This window comes from Nomascus leucogenys, chromosome 2, assembly GCF_006542625.1.
Source record: "Nomascus leucogenys isolate Asia chromosome 2, Asia_NLE_v1, whole genome shotgun sequence".
Lineage (NCBI taxonomy): Eukaryota > Metazoa > Chordata > Mammalia > Primates > Hylobatidae > Nomascus > Nomascus leucogenys.
The window spans coordinates 9382627-9407549 of NC_044382.1; the positions used below are offsets into that span (position 1 = coordinate 9382627).

Here is a 24923-nt window from a genome sequence, read left to right on the forward strand (position 1 = left end):
GTGTGTGTGTGTGTGTGTGTGTGTGTGTGTGTGTGTGTGTAGCTGTGACATTGGTGTCAACCAAGGCTCTTCAGACAAAATTAAGTACTAGGTGTGGTAGGGAAGCGGCTTCGTGGGCGACAGTGCCATGGTTCGGCGTCCCTAGCAGCTGTGCGACCTCCAGCAAGTCGCTTCACTTCTCTGAGCTGTTTTCAGACGCCGCCTTGGAAGATCGTGGACTTAAGTAAAGAATATGAGTAGAGTGCTCAGCTCAGTGCAAGAATTAAAAAAAAAAAAAAAGTTTCAGGAGCCTTATCCGTCCTTGGCGCCTAACAGTGAATGAGTTTCAGTGTTTCTTTCCCGGGGCCCTGCTGGCCGAGCCCCTTTCCTTCCCTGGTTCCTTCTCTCTCCCTCCTCTACTGCTTCCTCCCTCCAGGCTCTCGGTCGCTCCTGCAAAGTTCCCAACTTAGTCGACATGACGCGGGGCGCAGCCAATGGGAGGCTGAGTTGGCGTTTTTGTGGGGGGCGGGAGGGGTGGGCCCCGCGTCTCCGGTGTCTGCCCTGCTCAGTGAATGGAGAGAGCGAGCGCCGGCCAGCTCACCCGGCCGCCCCGTGCCCCAGCAGCAGCCGCCGCGCTCCCCAGCCCAGCCACGAGCCGGACCTCCCCTGGCGCCACGCCCCATTGCGCTCGCCCCAGGTCCCCAACCCGGCCCGCGGGCCAGCGGGGCCAGGGGGCGCTCCGCACCTGGGCACTCCCAGCGATGCGCAGCGGGGCAGCGCCGGCCCCGCCGATGGAGCTGCTGTTGCTGCCGCCGCCGCCGCCCGGCGCGCCCCGCTCCGCCCGCGCCCCGTGCGCCTGAGCGCCGAGCTCGCCCCTCCTCCGCGCCAACTCCGCCGCCCGCTCCCCAGGCCGCCCGCGCTCCCCGCGCGCCTCCTCGGGCTCCACGCGTCTTGCCCCGCAAAGGCAGCTTCCTCCGGGAGCGGGGCCCTGCACACCATGGCCCCCGGGTGGACAGGGGTCGGCGCCGCCTTGCGCGCCCGCCTGGCGCTGGCCTTGGCGCTGGCGAGCGTCTTGAGTGGGCCCCCAGCCGTCGCCTGCCCCACCAAGTGTACCTGCTCCGCCGCCAGCGTGGACTGCCACGGGCTGGGCCTCCGCGCGGTTCCTCGGGGCATCCCCCGCAACGCTGAGCGCCTGTGAGTACCCCTGCCCCACCCCACGCGGGCCACCCACCTGGGTCCCACCGAGGGGGCCCCAGGCGCCAGATCCGTCCTTTTCCCTCGGCCTCCCTGGATGCAGTCTCTATTCTCATCCCTTCCTGGACACGATCCCTCACTCTCCGAGCTGGGGGTCTGTAGGCTTGGTCAGATCTGGAAAGAGAGGTCTCGAAACCCCCCGCGATGGGCAAAGAGTAGTGCCTCTCCAGGGGTGAGGGTTGCATACGCAGGGCCCGCTGACAGCTTCCAAGGAGTAGCTGTCGAGAGGCGAGGGGAGGCAAGAGCACTGCAGCCTCAAGGTCTTAGAGTGAGGGTCAGGGGTCTGCGCTCGTTAAAAAGGGGGGCGGACGAAGGAGAAAGCTATAGGATGATGGGCCGTCAAGGCGCGGAGGCGGGAGAGAGGGCCGGAGACTGTTGACCTGCTTGGAGATCAGAATGGGCCAGCCGCTCTCTGGCTGCCCTTGCAAGGAAAGTTGAGAGTGTGGGTGAAGGTTTAACTTCTGAGGAACTGGACAGATTCAGAGTGGGTGCTCGCAAAACCCGCTCTGCCTGGAGCGCAGTCTGGGAGATGCCAAGTTGCAGCCCCGGGTGAATTTTTTATGGCTCGGTTATAAATGCCTCCCCGAACGAAGGGGGCCGGAGAATGGAAATGCTGACAGCCCTTCAAATGAGACCGAGCGTTATAATCTTACAAACCGCACTCAGCCTCGGATCCTGGGCTTGGCAGCGAATGGAGAGGCGCTTGGAGAATGGGGTGGATTGACCCTAGTTTTAGCCCCAATTGTGCAACCAAATATTTACTTTTCATATGTCAACGTTTTGGAAACATTTATCATTTTGATCCTCGGACCAGATTCAAAACTTGGACTCTGGGGTGGGCTCCTCTTAGTCCGCAGTTGGGGTGGGGTAAGGGAGTGGGGGAGAAACGCTGGAGTGGGTGGGAGCCTTACTGGGAACCCAGCCGAGAAGTAGGTGAGGGTTTGCTCTAATGTGGTAGATTCCCTCCGTGTCTTGCTCTCCCTCTTCTCCCCTTCTTCACGTGCCTTAGGGGTAGGCGCCTGGATCTTCCACTCTGCTTTCTTGACTTCAGGCTGGAAGAGAGTAGTGATGACAAGCATTGTCCTAGAGTGTGTTATTCCTGTTAGTCACCTCCTATCACCCCACCTCCTCCTCTCTTCCACTTCTTTGTGCATCTCTGGGTGGAGACTCAGCAGAACTGTCTTCCTTATTCCTGGTGCTCTCTTTTTCCTTTGGCTCAATACTTTTCTTTTTTTTTTCCTCAAGTGCAATGATTGTTTTGTTGGGTTAAACCACAGAATCCTAAAGGGTGAGAGCCGAATCTTTATTAACACATGTCGAAAACCAGGCTTGGAAGTGTAAAATGACTTGCCCAAGAAAACACAGCAAGTTGATGGCAATAAAGGGGCCAGAATCCAGGTTTTCACACCTTAATTCAGACATTATGTTAGTCCATAGAAGTGAAAAACTTGTTTTAGTGGTATTTTTAGATACCTATAACTTGTAAACTAAGTTCCCCTCCTCGTCACACCACTGCTAGCCACATGAGTTAGTGAAATAATAATTATAGCTAATGTTTGATAAATGCTTTTCATGCCTTGATTTGTGTATATGTATTATCTCATTGAATCTCTCCAACAGTCCTGTTAGTTACATAGGCAATGCTTATTACTCCATTTCACAGTTAAGCCATCTTGTCATTTACTCAAGGTCATGCAGCTAGTGAAGTGTTTGGATCCAAGCCTGACTGGTTCCTAAGCCCACAACCCATATCACTCTCCTGGTCATCCTTGGAACAAGGGTCAGTTTGGGCCACGATCTATAAACGGACAGTCTTGGGAGGGTTCTGGCTGGGCTTGGATCTTAGAATAGGCTGCTGTTGCTTCTGCTTCTGGTGTACCCTGCAAATGTTCAGCTCACTTTGATGTTAGGTCTGCTGCTTGGGGTCTTGAAACTACATCTTCCCCATCTTCAAAATCGTGCTCCATGTTTGGGAAACCAAGGAGAGTAAGTCCCTCTCCTCCTGGTGTGTAGGAAGTTTTCCAGAGCTGCAGGAACCGCACCCATGCCAGCACGCCACCAAGTCATCTCCCTTAGGGGATCTGTGCAGCTCAGGGCAACCCATCGGCTCTAGAACTGGAGAAAGGGGGCAGAGACTGGAGTCCTGGTCCTTCCCAGAGGCCCCCTGCTGCAGTTGTTAATAGGCAGTGGCAGAGCATGAGCTTCTTTGATGTCTCTGGTCTGTTCTGCCTCAGTTGTGGTCACTGGTGCCACTTTGGCTAGGGTGCATGGGGGTGCCGCGATGGTATCTCATTCTAGTCTCCTTCCTCCCTGGGAATGGGGGACAGTCTTTAGGAGCAAGCTGGGTCAGGTTCACTGCAGGGTTTCAGGGCAGCCCACCAACAGTCCTTCACCACCAAAGTCCTGCACCACACTCTCTCTCAGCCAGCTCAGAAGTAACATTTCAATTCTGAAAACTCTTGGGGGAAATTTGGCATTTTATGCTCTGCCAAGGATTTCTTCAGAGAGGAATCACTCATTTATTCCTGCCTTCATTCATTCAACAAACATTACTTGAAGCCGAGCACGGCGGCTCATGCCTGTTATCCCAGCACTTTGGGAGGCCGAGGTGAGAGGATCGCTTGAGCCTAGGAGTTTGAGAACAAACATGACTTGAACCTCTACTGCATTCCAGATACTGTATATAGAACCCTTGCATATACAGAAGAAAACCAGCACTTCAATGTAAAGAATGTAAGCAAAAGATAGAGGGAAACTTGCTTTGGTGGGCCTTTTGAACTTCCCAGGGTTCATGTTGCCATAGGGCACATTTTGTCAGCACTGTCATCAGATGCTCAGGACCTTCCTAAAATCCAATTTTCTGATCTCAAAGGTTTAAATTGTGTTTTAAAACAAAGAAACAGCATTTTCTCCGTTCTCCATTCTTGGTACTCTGCCTCCCCAAAAGCCTTTGATGAAGGGATGTGTGTGTGTGTGTGTGTGTGTGTGTGTGTGTGTGTGTATTTTGCTTCTCTGGATGTTTCTGACTTCTGAAACCTTGTGTTATGACATTAAGGAAAACCTGAGTGGGGATAATGTGCTCACCATTCGGACTTTGCTTTAGGCCTGGAATGGGGCCTGAATTGTTCATAATTAAGCCAGAATCAGAGTTGGGGGTCTGTGTTCCAAGATCTTCCGTATAATGTCAGCACATCACGCAGAAAAAGAAACTCTCTGTCTTTTATAAACTACTGACAAGTTTTCCCCCTCCATGAGGAGGTGACACCCACAAGAAAGCTAAATAAATGTAGAGAAGAATTCAGTGTAATTTATTATCCGTGCAGCAAAGATAGAGGACGAGAGGAAAGGAAGTGGATGGCGGTGCCTGAAACCAAACATTTACCATGGAGCACAGAGTAAACAGATGTTGCACTTACCCTTCTGACTACAAAAGGAGCCCACAGATGTAATTCTTCTCCAACCACAATCTCAGCCTGGAAAAAGAGGAGGCAGATGAAAATGAACTCTCACGCGGGGCCACTTCTCCCCATCTTGCCGTCCTGTCTAGAAGCAGGCAGAGGCCCACTTCTCACTGCAGTGAGGGGTGGCCCGAACGGTGGAGTGGGGGCAAGAGTGGACATCTTTGGTTTTTCACTTGGCTCTGGAACATGCTGGAGACTGCTGTATTTAAATAAACATTTCCTGTTTGCGAAGGAGAACGGGCGAAAGGCTGAAACGTGAGAATGTGGTAACTTAATTTTCTCCATCACTCCAAATGACGGCTAGCTTTGCCGGTGGTTGGGTCCAATAAAAACTGACACCATGTCATAGGCTTTCCCTCTCTTGACCACAGAGGTCCTGAGGTCAAGTGAGAGACTTTCCAAGATGCTCAACAGCCAAGTCCTCTGTCCTGGTACTTCCAGCCCTCAGGGCCAGCTTAGAGGACAGGGACAAGCTAGTGAATCATGGGGTCTCTCTGGGTGAACCACGGTGATGTGGCCTTTTAGGGAAACACAGTGCTCTCCTGGACAGACTAAGGAGCAGCTGAGTGGACTCGCCTCCAGTGGACCGGTATAGCCTCCACGGTGCTGTGCAACTCTGAACGGATTACATTACCTCTCTGGGCCTCATTTTCCTGAAAGTAGAATTCCTGTATGGTCTTAGTGGTTTTCTAAGTGGTTATAGTCCATTGGGGGAACTGTCAGTATCCGCCTCCCTAGTGTCTAGAACAGGGCCTGGCACACAGTAGGTTTTCAGCAAATGTGTATTCAATAAAAGAATAATGAGCCTCAAAACTACAAGTATGTCTTTAGTTCTTACAAGTGAAAGATGGGCCATTATAGATCTGCATTCTGGCATATGACTAAGGGATCCTTACTATGACATGAATTATTAAGGGTATCTAACATTTGGATTTTATAAACTAATATTTATTGCCTTACTAGAGTTACCAAGGACTCCTGTTGAGTGATCTACTCTGGAGTCTGGTTGCCAGGCATTGCTTAGCAACCTTGCAAAACTCCTACTGTGCACATGCCCATGAAAAGAGCTGGAAATCCTGAGCATTTAAATCACAGGGCTTTCTAATCAGGAACTCATCAGCGTCATCCTGAGTGCTCTGTGGGTTTTTATTGCTGCTCTTCTTGTATTAATTGATAAGTTCTGCTTTTGTTGATCATCTGGATTTTCTATTATTCCTGTGTTTTTGCCATTTTGATTGTTATGTTGTTTTCTCTCCAGTATTGTTTGTTGTTGCAGAGTTCTGTCTCACCTGGAAAGTGAGAATGAATAGTGGGTTGCAGCTGTAGAATCTCTTGCCTTGGCAATGTGGGCTATGGCAAGAAGGTTCCCGACCCCTAAGCATTATGGTTAGGGCAGGCGCTCCAGAGACAGATGACTCTGGGTTTGAATTGCAGCTCTGTTACATCTTGCTGTTGCACTGTGGGCATGTTACACTATTGCTGTGGACTGCAGTGTGTTTAATTCTTTTGTACCTTATTTCCACACCTGTGATACCAGGATGATAAGCGCACTGTCTTCATGGGGATGCTGTGAATGTAGCCTGAGGCAGTCCCTGTAATGTGCTCAGCACGGTGCCTACCATGTTGTTCACTCATTGCTGTGATTGTTTATCCCTCCATGATTTCTTAACTGTAAAATATGTATGATTAATCTTCCCCATTGGGAGGATTAAACGAAATAATATACAGGAAAGTGCTTAATGCAGTACAGTCATGTGCTACCTAAAATTATGTTCTGGTCAACAGCGGACAACATAGATGACGGTGGTCTCATAAGGTTAGAATGGAGCTGAAGAATTCCTATCGCCTAATGACGTCATAGCTTTTGTAACATCATAGTGCCATCACTTTATTTTTAATAAATTTAGTACAGCCTAAGGGTATAGTGTTGATAAAGTCTACAGTAGTGTACAGTAATGTCCTAGGCCTTCACATTCACTCACCACTCACTGACTCACCTAGAGCAACTTCCAGTCCTATAAGCTTTATTCCGGTAAATGCCCTATGCAGATGTACCATTTTTTATCTTTCATACCATATATTGATTGCCCTTTTCTATGTTTAGGTATGTTTAGAAACACACATACTTATGATTGTGTCACAGTGGCTTACGGTATCCAGTAGAGTAACATGCTGTACAGGTTTGGAGCTTAGAAGCAGTAGGCTATCCCATATAGCCTAGAGGTGTAGTAGGCTAGACCATCTGGGCTTGTGTGAGTGCACTCTGTGAGGTTTGCACAATGACGAAATTGCCTAATGATGAGTTTCTTAGAACGTATCCCCATCATTAAGTGACGCGTGACTGCACCATAGGAGCCCTCCCCAAACTATTCATGTTAGTGACCATGGCTATTACTTTTATATCTTCATCTCAGGCCCTATCCAGCTGGAAGGTTTGAGATGCCCAACCCAGAGCCCTGTGGAGGCGAGTTCCTTGCCTGTCTGTGGGCTGTGCCCAATACCCTCTTGGCTAGGCCCCTCTTTTTCTCTCTCTGCTCTTGGTCCTGCCCCCACAGCAAAGTCCAGGTTGGCCTCTGTTCCATAAAAAGGGAATTATGGTGAAAGTGGTTTATATCTTTTCCATGGGTGTGTTGCTTTGTGGTATATTTAAATAAGGAATGCATTTTATTTATTTATTTTTTGGGGGTGGGTTTTCATGGGGAATTTTTGGCCCTGACTTTTTTTTTTCAATGCTCATTCCTTCTATCTTTTCCTAAATACCTCCTTTTACTGACTTCCCGTGTCTGCCTCTATTACTGCTTTTACTTGAAACAGCTGTATTTACTAGCAGGCTCCACCCTCATTATGTAAGGTGGTCTTAACCCTTTTTAGGACTGCTGAAAAGAAAGGAAAAACAAGGGGTGGAGGCGTTCCCAGAGAGCTCATCTGGACCACTGCTGACCCCAGGCTGGATGGCTGTAGAGGGTGCCCTGGCACTGCGCTGAGCTCCCCGTGCTCTGGACCACTGCTGATCCCAGGCTGGATGGCTGTAGAGGGTGCCCTGGCACTGCACTGAGCTCCCCGTGCTTCCCGTTCTTCATTGTTCCCCATCCTTAAATTCAAATCAGCCTTGCCCAGGTTGGATGCTCATGATGGGAATCCTCTACCTCTCTGCTCTGCAGGCCTGGACCGTGATCTGTAACTACTGTGACTGCTGGCCTGTCAAGAGGCCAACCTTTCTTCCCCACTCACTGTGGTCTTCATAGTTGTGTTGTCAGTACCGTGTTTGATACAGTGAAACCCTGGAAAAAATTGGCCAAAGGGTGCATGATTAGAGCCTTCTGTACGGAGTGGACAGAGAAGATGGGAAAATGTGGCACTAGAGCCAGACTCTGGGGCCCAAATCCCAGTTCTGTCACCTACTAGCTGGATGGGCCTCAGTTTTCCCATTTGCAAAATGGAAATAATAATAATACTCCCTTCAAACCATACTGTATTAATCCACATAGGCTGCCTGGAACCAAGGGCACCCTCCATCAATATTCCTATTGTTATTGTGATCAAAAGTCTTACTGAGTGTAGACCTCCTATCAGTGCATGATCAGGATGAAGCTTCATTAAGAAAAATATGGATCGTCAGGGCTGGAAGAGGTCCTTTTGTCCAAGTTCCAACCACACGAAGGTTGGTCTTCCATTAGCACAATTTAGGGGAAGGTGATCAGTTAGCCTCCTTTGCTTAATGACATCTAGTGATGAGGAGCTCAGTTCTTCCTAAAGCAATTTCTTCCATTAAAAAAAAGCAGTCCTAATAAGAAAATGTTCTTTGTGCGGGGGTTGGACTTATCTCTCATTGATTGTCCTTACCCAGAGCAAGTATAATCTTTTTTCCAAATGACAGGTTTTCAAAAGTCTTAATGCTGTGGTGTTTCTCAGCACACATTTACCCGAGTCTCCTTACATTTTTACAATTGCCTCAACTATTCTGTATGTGGTACAGTTTGGGCATAAGCCTTGTACTCCATCCCTAGTTCTCTTCCTCTAAATAGGTTCCAATCTTCTTGGACTGCATTAGTTAGAAGGAGACCTTCCATGCCCTCACTGTTTTATTTGACTTCTATCAGCCAGCACATTCAAAAGAACCTTTTCACTTTGGACAGCCACAGCCCTGGGTGGGCTCATTTTGACCAAGCTGCCTGACATCCCCAAATCTCCCCAGCCTTCCCTGCTGTTAGCTTGTTGTCCCCCCTTCTAGACTTGTGCAGTTGACTTTTTGGAGTCTAAGTGCAACACTTTGCATTTAACCTAATTAACTTTTGGCAAATCATTTCATTTCATCAGCTTTTCAGGAGCATTTTCTATTTCGATTTCCTCATCTAGCAATTAACTACTCCTTTCCCCATCTCCCACTATTTATTTCCGCTGCAATTTTAATGAGCTTGCCCTATGGATCTTTATCCAAGTTGTCAATATAATCAGCAGAGTTCTCTGTGCATTTTTTTCAAAATCTTTCTACAATCTGGCATGTGGATTACATGAATATATTGCCCTGTTCTTTCCGGCTGGGATGGAAAAAAAAGTTGAGGTCTTCTTGGCTTGTAGCATCTTCTTTCCCTGGGGTTCTGTTGGTTCATATTTTCTCTGGAATAATTTCCTATTAATGCTTAATTCTTCAGCTTGCTAAATTTTCTCTATACTCTTGGTTTCTCACGGAACTTTCCATAATGCCTTTAGCTTCATTTTTGTCCTATTAGGCTAGTACCACAAGTCCTACCAACACAGGATATGACGCATGTATGTGTGTGTATGTTGAATGTATGTGTATATGTGTGTTATTCTCTCCTGGTAAAATGTTCAGCCTGAGGGATTGGGCCTTTCTGCCAGTAGCAGAGCTCAGGTAGCTTCAGGTTTTTAAACACAGTGATTTCCCTTAGCATCTTGGGTACTCATTGGCATCGGGCACATTTTCTGGAATAGTTCTGGGAACAGACATGATGGAGAATGAAGCATAGGGGACCGAGGCCTACAGGGTCCCCAAGCCTCTGTAAACAACAATAACAACAACCATCACCACAACAATAGCTGGCATTTATTGAGCCATTCTTTGCGCCTGGCACTGCTCTTACACTTTACATTCGCGGAGTCATTTCCTATTTGAAGAGTTATGTGAAGTAGGCAGGAGGACTGTCTGCATTTTATAGATGTGGCAACTACATCAGAGAGGTGAAATGACATCCCCAGTCAGGAACAGGAGAGGCAGGGTTCATCCAGCCAGGCTGGTTTCAGAGGCTGCACTCCAACCCCTAGTCACATCATTCCTTCCAGAATCTTTCAAGTCAGCCTCCTCTTCTGTCTTCTAAACTCTATTCTCAAGTAACAACTAGAAGAAGACAAACATGATGAGTTCAACTTAAATCAAAGAGCCCCTGTTTGATGCAAAGCATCAAGAGGAATGTCAAGGATGTGATCTGGACACCTGGTGAAACAGAGCCATCATGTCCAATTTGGGGAAATAGGTGGCCTTTGTATTGGAGTGTGAGAACTAATAGGATCCCTGTACGTAGAAATGGGAATGTGGTACAGTCACAGAAATTCATGATTAGATGCTCCTGAGCCCAACTTAAAATGATGGCAGCTGCACTTTGGGAAGTTTTATCTCATGGGGATGTTTAGAACAGAATCCAAATCTTGGGAAAAAATCTCCGTGGTATGTGTCCACTGACTGTTTTTTAAATTTCTGGTTTGAGGGGATACACCCTCCAAGAGTAGTTCTGATGAACCTTGCTGAGTAGTATTTTCCCCCTCAAGCATCTACTCAAATGTTGGCAGGAGTCATCTTCCTTTGCAGTTAGACGCACCACTTGCTTTCTTTTAGCGGGGATTTCTGGGCTCCTCCCACCCTGGCATCAGGTCCTGTTCCAACAGGATGTACATAAGATGTATCCTGTGGAGTCGAGTGTGACTGCACTTATCACGGCCGTGTCACCGCTTATGTGGGCTCAGACTCCTCTTCTCTTGTCCTAAGTGCCAGTCTGGTTCCTGACCCCTGATTCATTCTGCACTTTGGCAGCAGTGCATCTTGTGGCTCCTGGGAGTCTGCCAGCACACTTAACCACCCACCTTGCCTCCCTCTTGAGTTTTTCTACCTCTTTAGCTCCTGTCTGTTACCAGTCATACCTGTCCTTTGCCCTAGCACATGCCCTAGTGTATTCTCTAGTGTACACCCTAGTGTATGCCCTATGTATGCCCTAGTGTGTGCCCTAGCAGATGCCCTAGCATGTGCCCTAGCACGTGCCCTAGTGGGTGCCATAGCATGTGCCCCAGTGTATGCCCTAGCGTGTGCCCTAGCGTGTGCCCTATCATGTGCCCTAGTGTACACCAAAGCGTGTGCCCTAGCGTATGCCATAGTGTGTGCCCTAGCATATGCCCTAGTGCACACCCCAGCATATGCCCTAGGGTGTGCCGTAGGGCATGCCCTAACATATGCGCTAGTTTATGCCTTAGCGTGTGCCCCAGCGTATGCCCTAGTGTATGCCCCATTGTATGCCCTAGCATATGTGGTACTATATGCCCTAGTGTGTGCCCCAGCGTATGCCCTAGCGTGTGCCCTAGTGTATGCCCTGGCGTGTGCCCTGATGTGTGCCTTAGCATGTGCCCTGGCGTGTGCCCTAGCATGTGCCCTTGTGTGTGCCCTAGCGTGTGCCCTAGCATATTTCCTAGTGTGTGCCCTGGCATATGCCCTAGTGCATCCCCGAGTGTGTGCCCTGGTGTATGCCCTAGTGTACGTTCTAGCATATTCCCTAGTGTGTGCCCTAGTGTATGCCCTAGTGTGTGCCCTAGCATATTCCCTAGTGTATGCCTTAGCGTATGCCCTGGTGTATGTTCTAGCATATGCCCTAGTACGTGCCCTAGCATATGCCCTAATGTGTGCCCTAGTGAGTGCCCTAACTCAGGTACGTCTGCATGCTGTGGAGTCCATGATCCTCTTCTAATCAGTGTTTTATGACTTGACCATAGAACCGTGCATGTTTGCATCTCTCCCTGAGCTTTAGCTACTCCTGGCTCCTGCCTTAATCCTTCTAGCTTGGCTTCTTGCCCTCTACTGCCCTCTGTGTAGTTCTCCATATCCTTAGTATTGAATTTGGACTGTCACCATCAGAACCCCAGGTCCTGAAATTGGATTTCATGGCCTGGACCTTCACTGGAGACTGGAGACTTGCAAGAACTCAGAGTTCTGCCCTGGAAACAACCTCAGACTTCATCTTTATGGCCATCTGAAATATTTTATCATGTCCAGGGTAGCATGTAAAGGTGCCCCAGGGCTGGACTCTACAAATGATGAATTACTTAGACATACTCCTGAACTCCCTGTACCCCAAATAGGACAGATCATTTTGTAATTAAAAAGCACAGCAGTGATGATCTCATTGGAGAGCTGTCCTGCTCAATAATGTGTTGCAGAAATTTGTGGACTATCTAGTACTTTGCTGACATTCTTTCTGTCCTCTTCTTCTCTCTCCAGCTCTAGAATGTAGGTAGAAAGTGTTCTGAGTATGGGGATTCTAAGTGGAATTAGTGAGAAGCCAGTGGGGAGTACAATTTGGATGTAAGCCGAAATGAGTAGAAAGACCTAGGCTGAATCTTGGCTTCTGTCACTTTCTAACTGCCCGACCTGTCTGAGTACCTCTGCGGTCTCCATAGTCTCATCTATAACCTTTGGAATGGGAGAAATAACACTCATCTCAGGGGGCTGATGCAAGGTTTAAATGAGATCAGATGTCTCCAAATGCCTTCTAAATTTAGTGCTATGCGAATACCTTAATGAGTCCACCCACAATATCTGAATTGAACCACTAAATCCTGCATCTGGAAGATGATCAGGGTATATTTTAGAAGCTTTCATTTACAGATGAAGAAACTCAGGGAGCTCCAAAGCCTTGCTCAGAGTCACCCATGTCTTCCAACTCTTGTTCCAGTTTCCTTTTCATTTAACAAGATGCATCTTTTACAAATTAAAATATAACCTCATACCAGCCATGTCAGCAGCTTAACCAGGTGGAGTTTAGAGGACTGGGTAATTAATAAGTGACAGTGTCCAAGACAGTAGGACCAAATAAGGGAATCCATGAAGGATGGAGTAATTTAAAGGGGCCATTTATTGAGTGTCTACCACAATGAATAAAGCAAGTGAAATGTTCTGATAACTAGAACAGCTCAAACTAACTTCAGAGTTAGTCTGGACTGTCTCTCCCTCGAAATGACTGACAAGGCAAAGGCTACTATGCTAGGTTCAGAGCAGGGAGATTTATGGGTTGGGAGAAATGCTAGAACCATGAAGGATGTAGCACCAAACCCTCAGGAATCATTGATGAAAGCAAGCCCCCTCATCCCTTTTAGTGGGTACAAATATGTAGAAAGCCTCACACGTCACAAAAAAATAGTACAAGTGGAATTAAAAAAAACTCAAGGGGGAAATATTAATCTGAGAACAGTTGTATCTGAGAAAGCATTCAAGTATGCCTCTGCAGCTAGCTGGCAAACAGCACAAGTTCTGCATTTTATTAGAGTCCTCACTCTGTGTAGAACACTGACCTTATTTGAGAAGCATTTCATAAACACTGACACACAGCACAGCAGCATTTGAGGCCATGAGGAGATACAGGGCCTTCTTTAGGGGGCCAGCTTCCCTTCCCCTCCTGGGCTGCAAGGGACCCCTAGGACATTGTTTCCCTGAGTGGTAATATCTTTATTTTTCTCTCTTAGGTTTAACTCAGCAGGAGGAATTTTCCTAGGGGAAAATGAGGGAGGGGGATTTGGAATAAAATTTGTACCTTGGGCAAGTTTGCCTAAGCATGGGGTAGGCGATGGGGAAGACCCTGCTCTGGGAGAAAGGGTCTAAGAACCTTCACTTGGCCAGTGGAGTTTCTTTTTGGGGATCTCACCTGGTGCCTGGAGACCTATGCTGTGGCTGTGTCAGAGGCAGGTTCTCAGGCAGCATTCACCAGGTCCTTTGGAATGCAAGACTTGTGGCTTGCAACCGCCCTGAGAAACGCGTCCACCACATCCCCTCCTGCTAGAAGCTGGCACCTCCCTTTCCATCTGCTGCCAGCGTACAAGTTCTGAATTTGTGCCACAGAACTTGGTTCTGTTCCTCCCCCTCTTGTTGCCTTCCCTAGCCAAGAGATTTTCAGGCTTTTGAGGTATCTCTGGAGATCATCTGGTCTACTCCCTCCCCACTGATCTCAGCCCGTCTCCAAAGGGAAATGCATTAGAAAGGTCACCAGAGAGGACCTCAGCTTCCTGGTGTGGTCTGCTCTTATGAAAAGGTGCCTTCATTTCTGCCTCATCCTGTGCAAAGATCATGCAGAGCCATGGGAAGCCTCTGCCAATCTGGGAAGCTAGGGAGACAGAAGAGGGACCACATCTAGTACAAAAAAATATAGGGAATCATGTGGAAGCAGAGGGGAGAGGCACCAGATGGGTGACTCGGGATGGCAGATCATATCCTGAAGGCTCTCAACACCAAGCCTGCAGCTTATTTAGAGTCTAGAGAGGGAAGATCCCAGCTGAAGAAAACGGCAAGGGAAGGAACACTGGGAACCAGGACTGGAGCAGGAATCCAAAAATGGGAAGGCCAGTTGCTTCAAGGGAGCTTTTAATGACTCTAGTTCCCCACCAACACCCCTCCCCTTCTAATTGCTTCATAGCACAAGATGGTAACCAATCTGCTCTGTTTACTGTTTAGGCGTACATTTTAGTACTTTCTGAAACATTTCCCATAAGCTTCCCCCTGCCGTGTGCCCTCCTTGTACATTCTAGAAATTTTGCAAAGACCTAAGTCTCCTCTGGGTTCTTTCCTGACTGGAGCTGCATGCTGATTCAAGCCATATTCAGTCAGGAAGCTCTCTTCCCGTCTTTAAAACAAGAAACATCTTCTTCCAAGAAGACTGCACTACAGTTTTCTTTGTCTGTGTTGCTAACGAACAAAGAGGCCCCATTGCAAAACAGCATTTCACGAGCAGAGCAGGGCTGATAGCACCTCTTGCCAAATGTGACTGTGTGTAGTTGTGTGGGGGGAAAATAGCTTTGTCAAGAGGAGGGCCGAGGGAGGCGGCTCTGGGGAATTTTTAGCAACTGCAGCATGGTGTAGTGGAAAGAATGCTTGCCTGGGAATTTGGCGACCTGGCCGTACCTCTGACACACCGTGTGACCTTGGACAAGTCATTTGACCTCCCTGGGCCTCAGTTTCCTGATCTTTAAAGGGGATGAGGGAAGAAGACTGGATGATCTCCAAGGATCCTTTCAGCCCTATGCATCCTCACTTCTGGGGGCTGGGATTTGGGGTTTAGAACTGAGCCAATATCCAACTCAAGAGACTTTCTAGAGGCAAGAGAGAGGCCAGGACAGCTGCTTCGGGGAGTGGCTGGTCCTTGATTAAGGCTCAAATAATTAGCTCAGCTCCACAGTAAGCCTTCTGAAATTAAGAAAAAAAAAGATGTTTAGTTTAAAAAAAATGGCAGTCGGTGTTTCTTAAAACTGATTGGCTTGGGGCTTTGTAGGTTTTATTCAGATACATAATTTTGCTTCCTCTATAGTATAGCAGTTTAGATTATTGATGCTTTGATGCTGGAGTTAGTGTGACCTGGTTTGGATGCCATTAGTGGCTAAGTAATCTTGGGCATGGTCTTTAATAGTAACCTGCTTCCCTGGCTTACTAGGAAGATCAAATGAGGTAATACATGTCAAGCTTAGAGGACAGTGTCTGGCATTAAATAATCACTCAAAAAGCCATTATTATGGCTATATTTTGCTGCTTAACAATCCACCCCAAAACTTAGTGTTCTAAAGTGACAATCATTTTATCATGCTCAATGATTCTCTAGGTCGTAGTGCAGTAGAGATGGCTTATTTCTGCTCCATACAGTCTGAGGCATCATCTGCAGAGTCTGGAATGACCAGGAGAGACTTGAATACCTGGGTGCTAGAATCCCCAGCAGGCTGTTCACTCACATGTCTGGCACCTAGGCTGGAATGACTTGAAGTCTGGGCTTAGCTGGGACTGTTGACCAGGGTGCCTACACATGTGACCTCTATGTGGCTTGAGCTTCCTCACAACATGGTGGCCTCTGAGTAGTCTAACTTCTCACATGGTTGCTCCACACTCCGAGAAGAGGTGTGCAGCAAACTCAGAACAACTCAGAAGTAGCATGGCTTTTTATGAATGGACTTAAAAGGAACATAGTACCCCTTCTGCTCTGCTCTGTTGCTCTGAACAGTACAAGCTTGCCCAGATGCAAGGGTAGGGGCCATCTCTCCATGGAAGAAGTCTCTCAGAAGTCGCAGCTATGTTTTAAAACCTCCACAGCCATATAGTTACCATCATCATTTTTCTGTACCGTATAATCTAATCTCTTAAGTAGACAAAAAGTTCCTTGAGGACAGGAGCTGGCATTTCTCTATAGAAGCTTAGTACAATGCTTGTGAAAATAAGACAAAATCAACATATTTTCAAAAATCAAATTGAATTGGATAGGCAGCAGATTTGGTGGAAAGACCAGGAGCTTAGCGCCAAGGAGATCTAGATTCAAAAATCTGTATTCAGGGCCAGGTGCCGTGGCTCACACCTGTAATCACAGCACTTTGGGAGGCTGAGGTGGGAGGATCAGTTGAGCCTATGAGTTTGACACCCACCTGAACCACATAGTGAGACCCCATCTGTACAAAATATAAAGATAACAAAATTAGCCTGGCATGGTGGTACACACCTGTGGTGCTAGCTACTCAGGAGGCTGAGGTGGGAAGGATCACTTGAGCCCAGGAGGTCAATCTGCAGTGAGCCATGATTGCACCACTGCACTCTATCCTGGGTGATAGAGTGTGACTCTGTCTCCAGGAAAAAAAATCTGTGTTCAAAATGTGCCCTTTGAAAAAGTACTTGTCTTTCTCATAAAAAAAGACATCAAGACAGTAATACTTATCTCAAGTATTGTTGTTAGAACTAAGGATAGTAAATGCAAAATGCCTAACACACATTCAATGCTCTAAATTACAGATATTGTGAGGTAGTGTAGCATAGTGGCAAGCACCTGGATTCTCCACTCGGACAAACCTGGTTTCAAATTCCATCGCTTCTCATTGTGTGAATGTAGATAAGTCCCTTCATCTGTTTGGGTCTCAGGATCCTCATCTGTAAAATGGGTATTATAGTAACTGTCTTGTAGGGTTATTGTGAAGATGAGGAATGCTTCTGTCTCAGACCCTGACACATAGTAGGGACTTAAAATAGTGCCTATATTAGCCACAGTTAACAATTTTTGTTCTTTTGTTTGTATATCGATTTGTCCATGAATTTATGCACTGAACAATGACTCACGCAATGCTAATAACTCACGATGGCTTCATTTTTCAAGTTTCTGCATGGTAGTGTCTGTTGATGCCTAAATCTGGGAAGATACTCTCATGGGATAGAGAACTAGCTCTTTGGAAAGGAGCTCAGGGTCCCAGGTAAGCTGCCTGCCTATTTTGACATATCCACAGCTGAGTTTTAATTGTCCCTGTTGGCTTTTGACCCTAGAGATCCCCTGGCTTCCTCCAGTTATAATCGTTTTGCTCAGAGGTTCACATTTTCTTTCCTCACCGGATAGATCCTGTCCCTTGCTGCTGTGCAACTGTGGGCAAACATGTTAGCACTTACCTTGTGTCTGTTTTTTGTCAGTGCCTTTTTTTTACAGCATTGTTTTATTGGCTCAAATTCAGCAAACTGTACCAGCCTTGTCTTTGTGGTGTCAAGCCAGGTCATGGGGGTTCACTTTCCCGGGTAGTTCCTGGGACCTGAAGCTCTCTTAGGAACCATTGACTATGAGCTTCTCCTTTTCTTCCCTAAGACCTCCCAGGAGCCCCAACCTTACCTTTTCTGTTTTTTAAGAGTCTAAATAATCGGATAAAAGACACTTACCTTGTCTTTAGAAAAATGCACAAACCTCACAACATTTTGCAAATGATTTTTAGGCCATTCCGTGGCCACTTCTCTGGTGGCATGTTTCTTCTGAATGATCCTTACCTGTATTAGTGATTTTGATTGGATCAACCTCTGGATTTTTGCTGACTTTGACTTTGGGATCATCCTGTGGCTGTGAAATTGTCATAAGTTCCTCAGTCCCCTCCATTGTAGTAGACATGCATTGTTTTCTGGCTGCCTAGGACTCGTACACTCTATCTTCCTAGCAGCAGCCTTTCTTTCATTATTGGGATGTCATCTTCTGCACCCATGGGATACAGTCTGGTAGATTTTTGATCAGGGCTCTTGGCCTCTCCTAGTCAAGGGCTAAGTTTATGACCCAAGTCAGGTCAACTGGATCCTTTCTTTCTGGAACTGGAATCTTGACCAGAGGAACAAGGAGATTGGACATAATGGTTTTCCATTTCATCTAAGCACTTTCGAAAGCATAGACCAGACTATGCCTGCTTCCCTCCCACCCCCCAAGACCTGTTCTTAAGATGCTCATTGAATCCAGGAGTTCCTGATAGCTTTCTAGAGAATTCCCTTTCACTCAAGTTCACAAGACTGCAACCAAATTTCCAAAGGAGTGAGAAAGCCACAAACAACAAACTTCTGGGGAGAAAATGGCACAATGAGAAAGATTATGCATGGCCTTTGGAGAAAGGCAGACCAGGTTTGAATCACAGTTTTACCATTCACCAGCTGGGTGCCCTTAGGCAAGTTCATTTTTCCCTTAGGATGTCAGCATCATTGTAAAATAAGGATAATGAGTCCTGAAGCCCTGGTTCTCAAACTTGCCTGCATATTGCAATCATCTGGGGAGACTTAAAAAATTACTGATGCCCGGGCCGATCCCCAGAGAGTGCGATTTAATGATTTGGGGGTGCTTTTTGGATGTTGGGATTTTGTAAACCTTGCAGGTGTTTCTGATGTACAGCAGTGTTTGAGAAAATTGACCTCAAGAAATTCTTCAAATTATAGGGAAGAATAGATGAGGTAAGATGTAAAACATTTAGCATAATGTAAGGATGATAACAGTCACTCTGTTCTCCTTTCCTGTCCTTTCTTAAGGTGAACCAGAATCGCTTGCTGTTGCTTCTAGCACAATTTTCTTTGTTTGGAGTAGTCATAGCAATGCATGACAACCACGATGCAATATAACCTCACTTATTTATCCCATTATAGGTGAAGGACAATCATAAATGTAGCCAGAATTATAGAATATACAAAAATGTGATTACTTTCACATCCCTGGAATAATTAGGGCGAGTTCAACAATCCTTTGTGAGAACGTTCTATGGAGTAACTGCTTTAATGGAGAGACAAAATTGATTTATAATTACCATGGCAACAGCAAAATGGAGTGATGTCTTCCTGAGGGACCTGGACCAGGACCCAGGAGAATTCTCTTCTAGGTCTGCCCTGCAACTTGCTAAGTGACCTTGGCTCAGACGGTTCATCTCATAAGTCCACAGTTTCCCTAGAGTCTATTTTCTGACCTGTGCATCTTCAACAGATTTTTTTTAGGGAAATATATTGAGGTGACAGTTGTTAAGACAATGACGAGAAGAGGCTGTAGGAGGCAGAATGAAAGCAAGCCCTTGAGCCTTATAGAGGAGATAATTATAGATGCTGGTTCTCCCACCTGCCGGCTTCTCCCATATCCAGCAAAACCTATCCAAGTCTCTATCTTCAAAAAGTTCTTTCTGTAGAGAGGATGCAAGGGGAAACTTCCACGTAGCTCAGGCTTTCTCACTTCAGTACTATTGACAATGTTGGGTTGGATATTTTTGTTGTTTGGTGGGCTGTCCTGTTCATTATATTTAGCAACATTTCTGACCTCTGCTTCTTAGATTCCAGCTGTACCCTTGTTTCATAACAACTCAAAAATGTTTCCAGACATTGCCAAATGTCCCCTGGGGGGAAAAGTTACCTCCGGTTAAGAAACACTGTCTAGCCCAATGTCAATGAAGTATGCTTAAATTAATAAAGCAACATAATTGTGTGCACACAGTGTTTAATCTCTGTAGTGCCCTCAGAAATTTTTGCAGATGTCCACGGAGCAGAGATGGTTATCAGGAATCTTTACATCCATTGTTTCAGGTGGGGGTTCTGAGTTACAGAGAAGTTAATAGTAACAGTAATAACGACTAATGCTATTGGCTCATGTAATTTTTTAAGTCAATTTCCCCCCACCAATTATTTATTTATTTATTTATTTACATACATATATACATACAACACAGTGTGGTTTTAAGAAAGGGACCACAAATACAAAGAAACTGGACAGATGAGATCAATGAGCAAAGCTGGGTCGAGTTGAGATGGAGTCTTGCCCTGTTGCCATGCTGGAGTGCAGTGGTGCCATCTCGGCCCACTGCAACCTCTGACTCCCTGATTCAAACGATTCTTCCTCAGCCTCCCAAGTAGCTGGGATTACAGGCACCTGCCACCACACCCAGCTAATTTTGTATTTTTAGTAGAGATGGGGTTTCACCATGTTGGCCAGGATGGTCTCGATCACATGACCTCATGATCCGCCAGCCTCGGCCTCCCAAAGTGCTGGGATTACAGGCATGAGCCACTGCGCCCGGCCTCCCCCTACCATTTTATAATAAGAATAGGGGAATACATATAAAAATCTATTTCTAGCTTCTTTTCTAAAATAAAATCCAGCAACAGAAGCTCAGCTTGGCTCTATGGTAGTAATTGACTGGCTTTTATGTAGATGGGGTGTGTCTCCATTTCACTGCAGTCCCCACCACTCCCTATTGTGACCCCAACACTGAGACAGTACGTCAGCTGCCATTTGACATTATGTTGATTTTCTTTTGCTTGACCCAGCTTTGCTCATTGATCTCATCTGTCCAGTTCCTCTTGGCTATTGTATTTGTGGTTCCTTTCTTAAAACCACACTGTTTTGTATGTATTACTGTTCTCATTTTAAAAATAGAAAAACTGAGGCTCAACAAAAGAAAAGCTGTTGCCCAAAGTCACACAGCAAGTCATCAGCAAAGCTGGGAGGGAGACAGACCTGAGCTTCCTACCTGGCCAGCAGAGCCCTGCCTGGCATCACAGAACAGCCACTGGTAGAGTTTCCCTGGGTTCCGAGATGCTCCAGCTGGATCTTCTGCACCTTAGAGTTTCCTTGAAGAACCAAATCTCAGTGTCCCTTTTGCTCACCAGGAAACCCACATGTCACCAGAATGGCAAGAGTGTCCTCTGAGTGTAGCTTCCCAGACTGCATTTTTCGTGTGTCTCTGCCACTCTTTGGGCTGTGTCCAAGGGCTGCTCACACGCTCCCACGTAGCCGAGGGGCCAGCTGGTGTGTGTGCTTCTGCCTGAGACAAGGCCGCTTGCCTGTGGGGAGGATGTGATTGCTTTAGGAAATTAAGTGGGAGTGATTAATTAGGAAATGTACTGAGGATGCTGGAAAGAAATAGCAGAAAAGAAAAAAAAATTGGAACCCTCAATACTGAATGCTTCTGGCCACATGGCTAAGGATACTGCACTCAGTGGGACCAAAAGCATTTGATCCTGCTATTTCTGATGCTGCTGCTTTGATATCACCTCCTTGCATGAGGATTTTGGAAGGAACCATAAAGTCAGCTGGTCCAACCTCTCCTTTCATTGAATGGCAAATAAAGGCACAAGGAGACCCCCAGCGGAAGCTGGGCAGCTTACAAGAAACAGCAGGACTCAGGACTCAGAAAGACCTGAGTTTGAATTCCTGATGCATCCTTGCTAGATGTATAATCCTGGGCAAATCTCCGAGTCTCAGGCTTCTCACTGTGAAATGAAGGTAGCATTGATGATTGCCAAGGATTTTTGCAAGGAATTAGTGAACAAAAGCAAGCGTGATGACTGCTAATAAGTAACATGTGCCAGGCACAGTTTTAGCACTTTGTGATTTCTTAATTCTTACCACCATTCTGTGAGGTTGGTACTATTATTAGTTCATTTTATAGATAAGGAACAAAGGCACCAGAGGGGACATTATTTACTCCATGTCTTGAAGCTCCTAAGTGGCAGAGTCAACTTTCCCATGCAATCCGATTCAAGAATCCACCTTGTCAACCACTAAGCATTCTGCCTCTTGTGCATATTATATAATTTATAGATAACATTATAAAATGAATAAAACATGACATGTATGCTATCCTTTTATATAACTTATTAAATTATTGTTTACATAATATGTTAGGTTGAACCCTGTGGAATTGGCACTTTTGTTAGAAAAGTTGGAATAGTAGTAATTTCAGAGTTCATCCTAATATGGAATATATGTAAGTCACAGAAATTTCTTTTTCTCTTCCTTTTCTGTATGTATGCATACAGATTCAGCTAGTTCCTAATTCAGAACCTCAGTTTCCTCCTCCATAAAATGGGGCTAACACTGCCTAACATAAGGTGCTGCTCTCCCATGCCAGTGAGACAGGATATGGGGAAAGCACCTAGCCCCTTGCTCAATAAGTAGCATCTGTTGTTATTCTACACACACCTGCAGGGGTCTGCTATTTGATACTCCTTCCTTCACCACCCTTCACTCACACTTGGTTTTTGGTTAGAGAGTCTCCATGTCCAATAAAGCTTTTAAGTGACACACAGGTAAAGTACTGGGCCCAGAAGCTGTATTTTTATTCCACGGGACCTTGATATTTTCAATATGCTTCAGTCTAACACAAAGCTTCCTGTCAGGCCAAGCTTAATGCTGCCATCTTCCCTACATGTAAGAATTACAGTGCTGCCAACATGAAATACCGCCTTACCTAGCCTCATGGCTCATTCCTCCTGGATTTTCTCCCAGGTCCTCATGGTACAGCCCCCTGTACCATGAATTCTTGGCCTGTCCATCAACCTTCTCTTTGGAAACTTTAACCAACTCCAGTGTCATCTATGGGTTTTAATGCAGTGAAAGTTCTCTGAGACCCCTTGAGTTGTGGGTTCTGGGCCTTGCAGGAGAGGCTGGTGGTGATGGCCCTGCTCTCTCCCCAAACCCCTTGTCAAAATGAGCTTTGAGGGATGGGTAGCCCATGTGAAGAAACATGGTGGAGGGGTTCCTTGTCTCAAACCTTGGCTCTGTACCTGGAAAATAATGAAGGAAATAAAGTCTGCACTCTCATTCTGGAGCCACTTCTGTTTTCCCATGGACCTTGGGGAGTCAGAGGAAGTAGCAGAAGCGGGGTTTTCTTTGAGCCTGTGCATTAATACTGGAGCGTTATAGTAACAATAAGAACTAACTTTTACTGAGACCTCACAATGTGCCAGGCACTGTGCTAAGTGCCTTTACTGATTCATTTTAGTGCTCACAAGAATAGGATTAAGTCCAAGTTAAGGCACAGAGAGGATGAATAGTTTCCCCATGAATCCACACATGGCAAGAGGCAGAACTGTAATTCAGGCCAGTCTGTTTAGCCCACTGCTTTGGTTTCTTAGTCACAACACTCTATAGCTTATCCTACTTTTCAGGTGTTACCAAGTGGGCTTCCTGATTCTAAAGCAGCAGGTTTTACCGATTTTCAGGCATGGAAACAATGCAGAAAGATGGTACAGATGGTCGCTGGAGGAAAGCCCCCTATTTGTGATCTCAGTTGCTGCCTGGGTCTCTTCTGTGTTGCTGAGCTTCTGTATGGGAGTTCCAGATCCTGTCAACAGGGAAGTCAGGGAGAAGTCAAGCAGGACATCACATCCAAAGGAATATTACAAAACTGTAAGCAGGAGAGACCATTTATTCATTCAACAAAGCATGTCCATGCACCCATGTGCACCTCGTGCAGTGGTGAACAAGCCACTTCTTACCAATTTGCTCTTACAAAAAACAGGCTCATCACACCTACTGTGAAGGCTATAGTCAAAAAGAAAACATAATCCAGAAAATAACAAGTGTAATTGGAAATTGGAACCCTCCTACATTGCTGCTGAAACGTAAAATGGTGCAGCTGCTGTGGAAAACAGTAAGGCAGTTTCTTAAAAATTTAAATGTAGGATTACCATACGATCTGGCAATTCAAATCTTAAGTATATATCCAAAAGAATTGAAAGCAGGTACTCAAACAGATACTTGTATGGCAACTTTCATTGCAGCATTATTCTCAATGGCCAAAATGTGGAAGAAAACCCAAGTGTCTATGAACAGATGAATGGATAAACAAAATGTGGTATATACATACAATGGAATATTATTCAACCTTAAAAAGGAATGGAGTTCTGATACATGCAACAACACGGATGAACATTGAAAACATTATGCTGGCCACTCGTGGTGGGTCGCATCTGTAATCCCAGCACTTTGGGAGGCCAAGGCAGGCAGATCACTTGAGCCCAGGAGTTCAAGACCAGCCTGGGCAACATGGGACGTGCCTGAAAACCCATCTGTGAAAAAATACAAAACTTAGCTGGGCATAGTGGTGCAAACCTGTAGTTTCAGCTACCCAGGGGGCTGAGGTGGGAAGATCACCTGAGCCCAGGAGGTAGAGGCTATGGTGAGCCATGATCATGCCACTGCATTCCAGCCTGGGTGACAGAGTGAGACCCTGTCTCAAAAAAGAAGAAAAAAGAAAGAAAAGAAAAGAGAGATTATGCTAAGTAAAATCACCCAGACACAAAAGCATATTACAGATTCCACTTATATGAAATGTCCAGCATATTTCCAGAATAGGCAAATTTATAAAGACAGAAAGTAGATTAAAGGTTATGATGGGCTGGGGAGGGGAGAATGGGGAGGTAGGGCTGAATGGGTACAGGGTTCCTGTTTAGGGCAATGAAAAAGTTTTGGAAATAGGTAAATGGTGATGGTTGCCCCACATGGTGAATGTACTTAATGCCACTAAACTGTGCACTTAAAAATGGTTAAAATGGCAAAACTTATATGATGTAGATTTTACAATTTTAAAACTCATCACAAGAGAAACAAAAAGCCTGCTTTATAAAGGAGGAAAATTACAGAAATTCTTTTCTCATCCACCTCAGCCCCTAGACCTTATGTGTAGCACACAGCCCGGCCTATAGTAGATGCACATTTCTGTTTTTGCCAAGCCAAACCGGGAACATAATCATTCTATTTGTAGTTGAAAATGGCACTGAGGCTGTTGAGTGTAAATTTTACTACCATGGCAACTGTGGAACACAAAGATGATAAATATGAACATGCAGCAATATTTTTGGCAGGTGGGGTCAGCTGGAGGTAACATGTCTCCTTGCAGGTAAATGCAAGGTTTGAGGGAGGGTAAATTGTTAGTAATTGTTACAAACTC

General features: G+C 46.0%; 1 protein-coding gene across 2 annotated transcripts in view; it reads left to right on the plus strand.

The window, feature by feature from the left end:
- Positions 1 to 555: 555 nt before the first annotated feature.
- Positions 556 to 24923, plus strand: part of SLIT3 (slit guidance ligand 3) — a 639482-nt gene continuing 615114 nt past the window's right edge. For both annotated transcript variants that reach the window (XM_030825194.1, XM_030825195.1), the window contains exon 1: positions 556 to 1173. In XM_030825194.1, coding sequence (XP_030681054.1) covers positions 977 to 1173 — 197 coding nt within the window. In that variant the 5' untranslated portion in view covers positions 556 to 976. The remainder of the gene's footprint in view (positions 1174 to 24923) is intronic.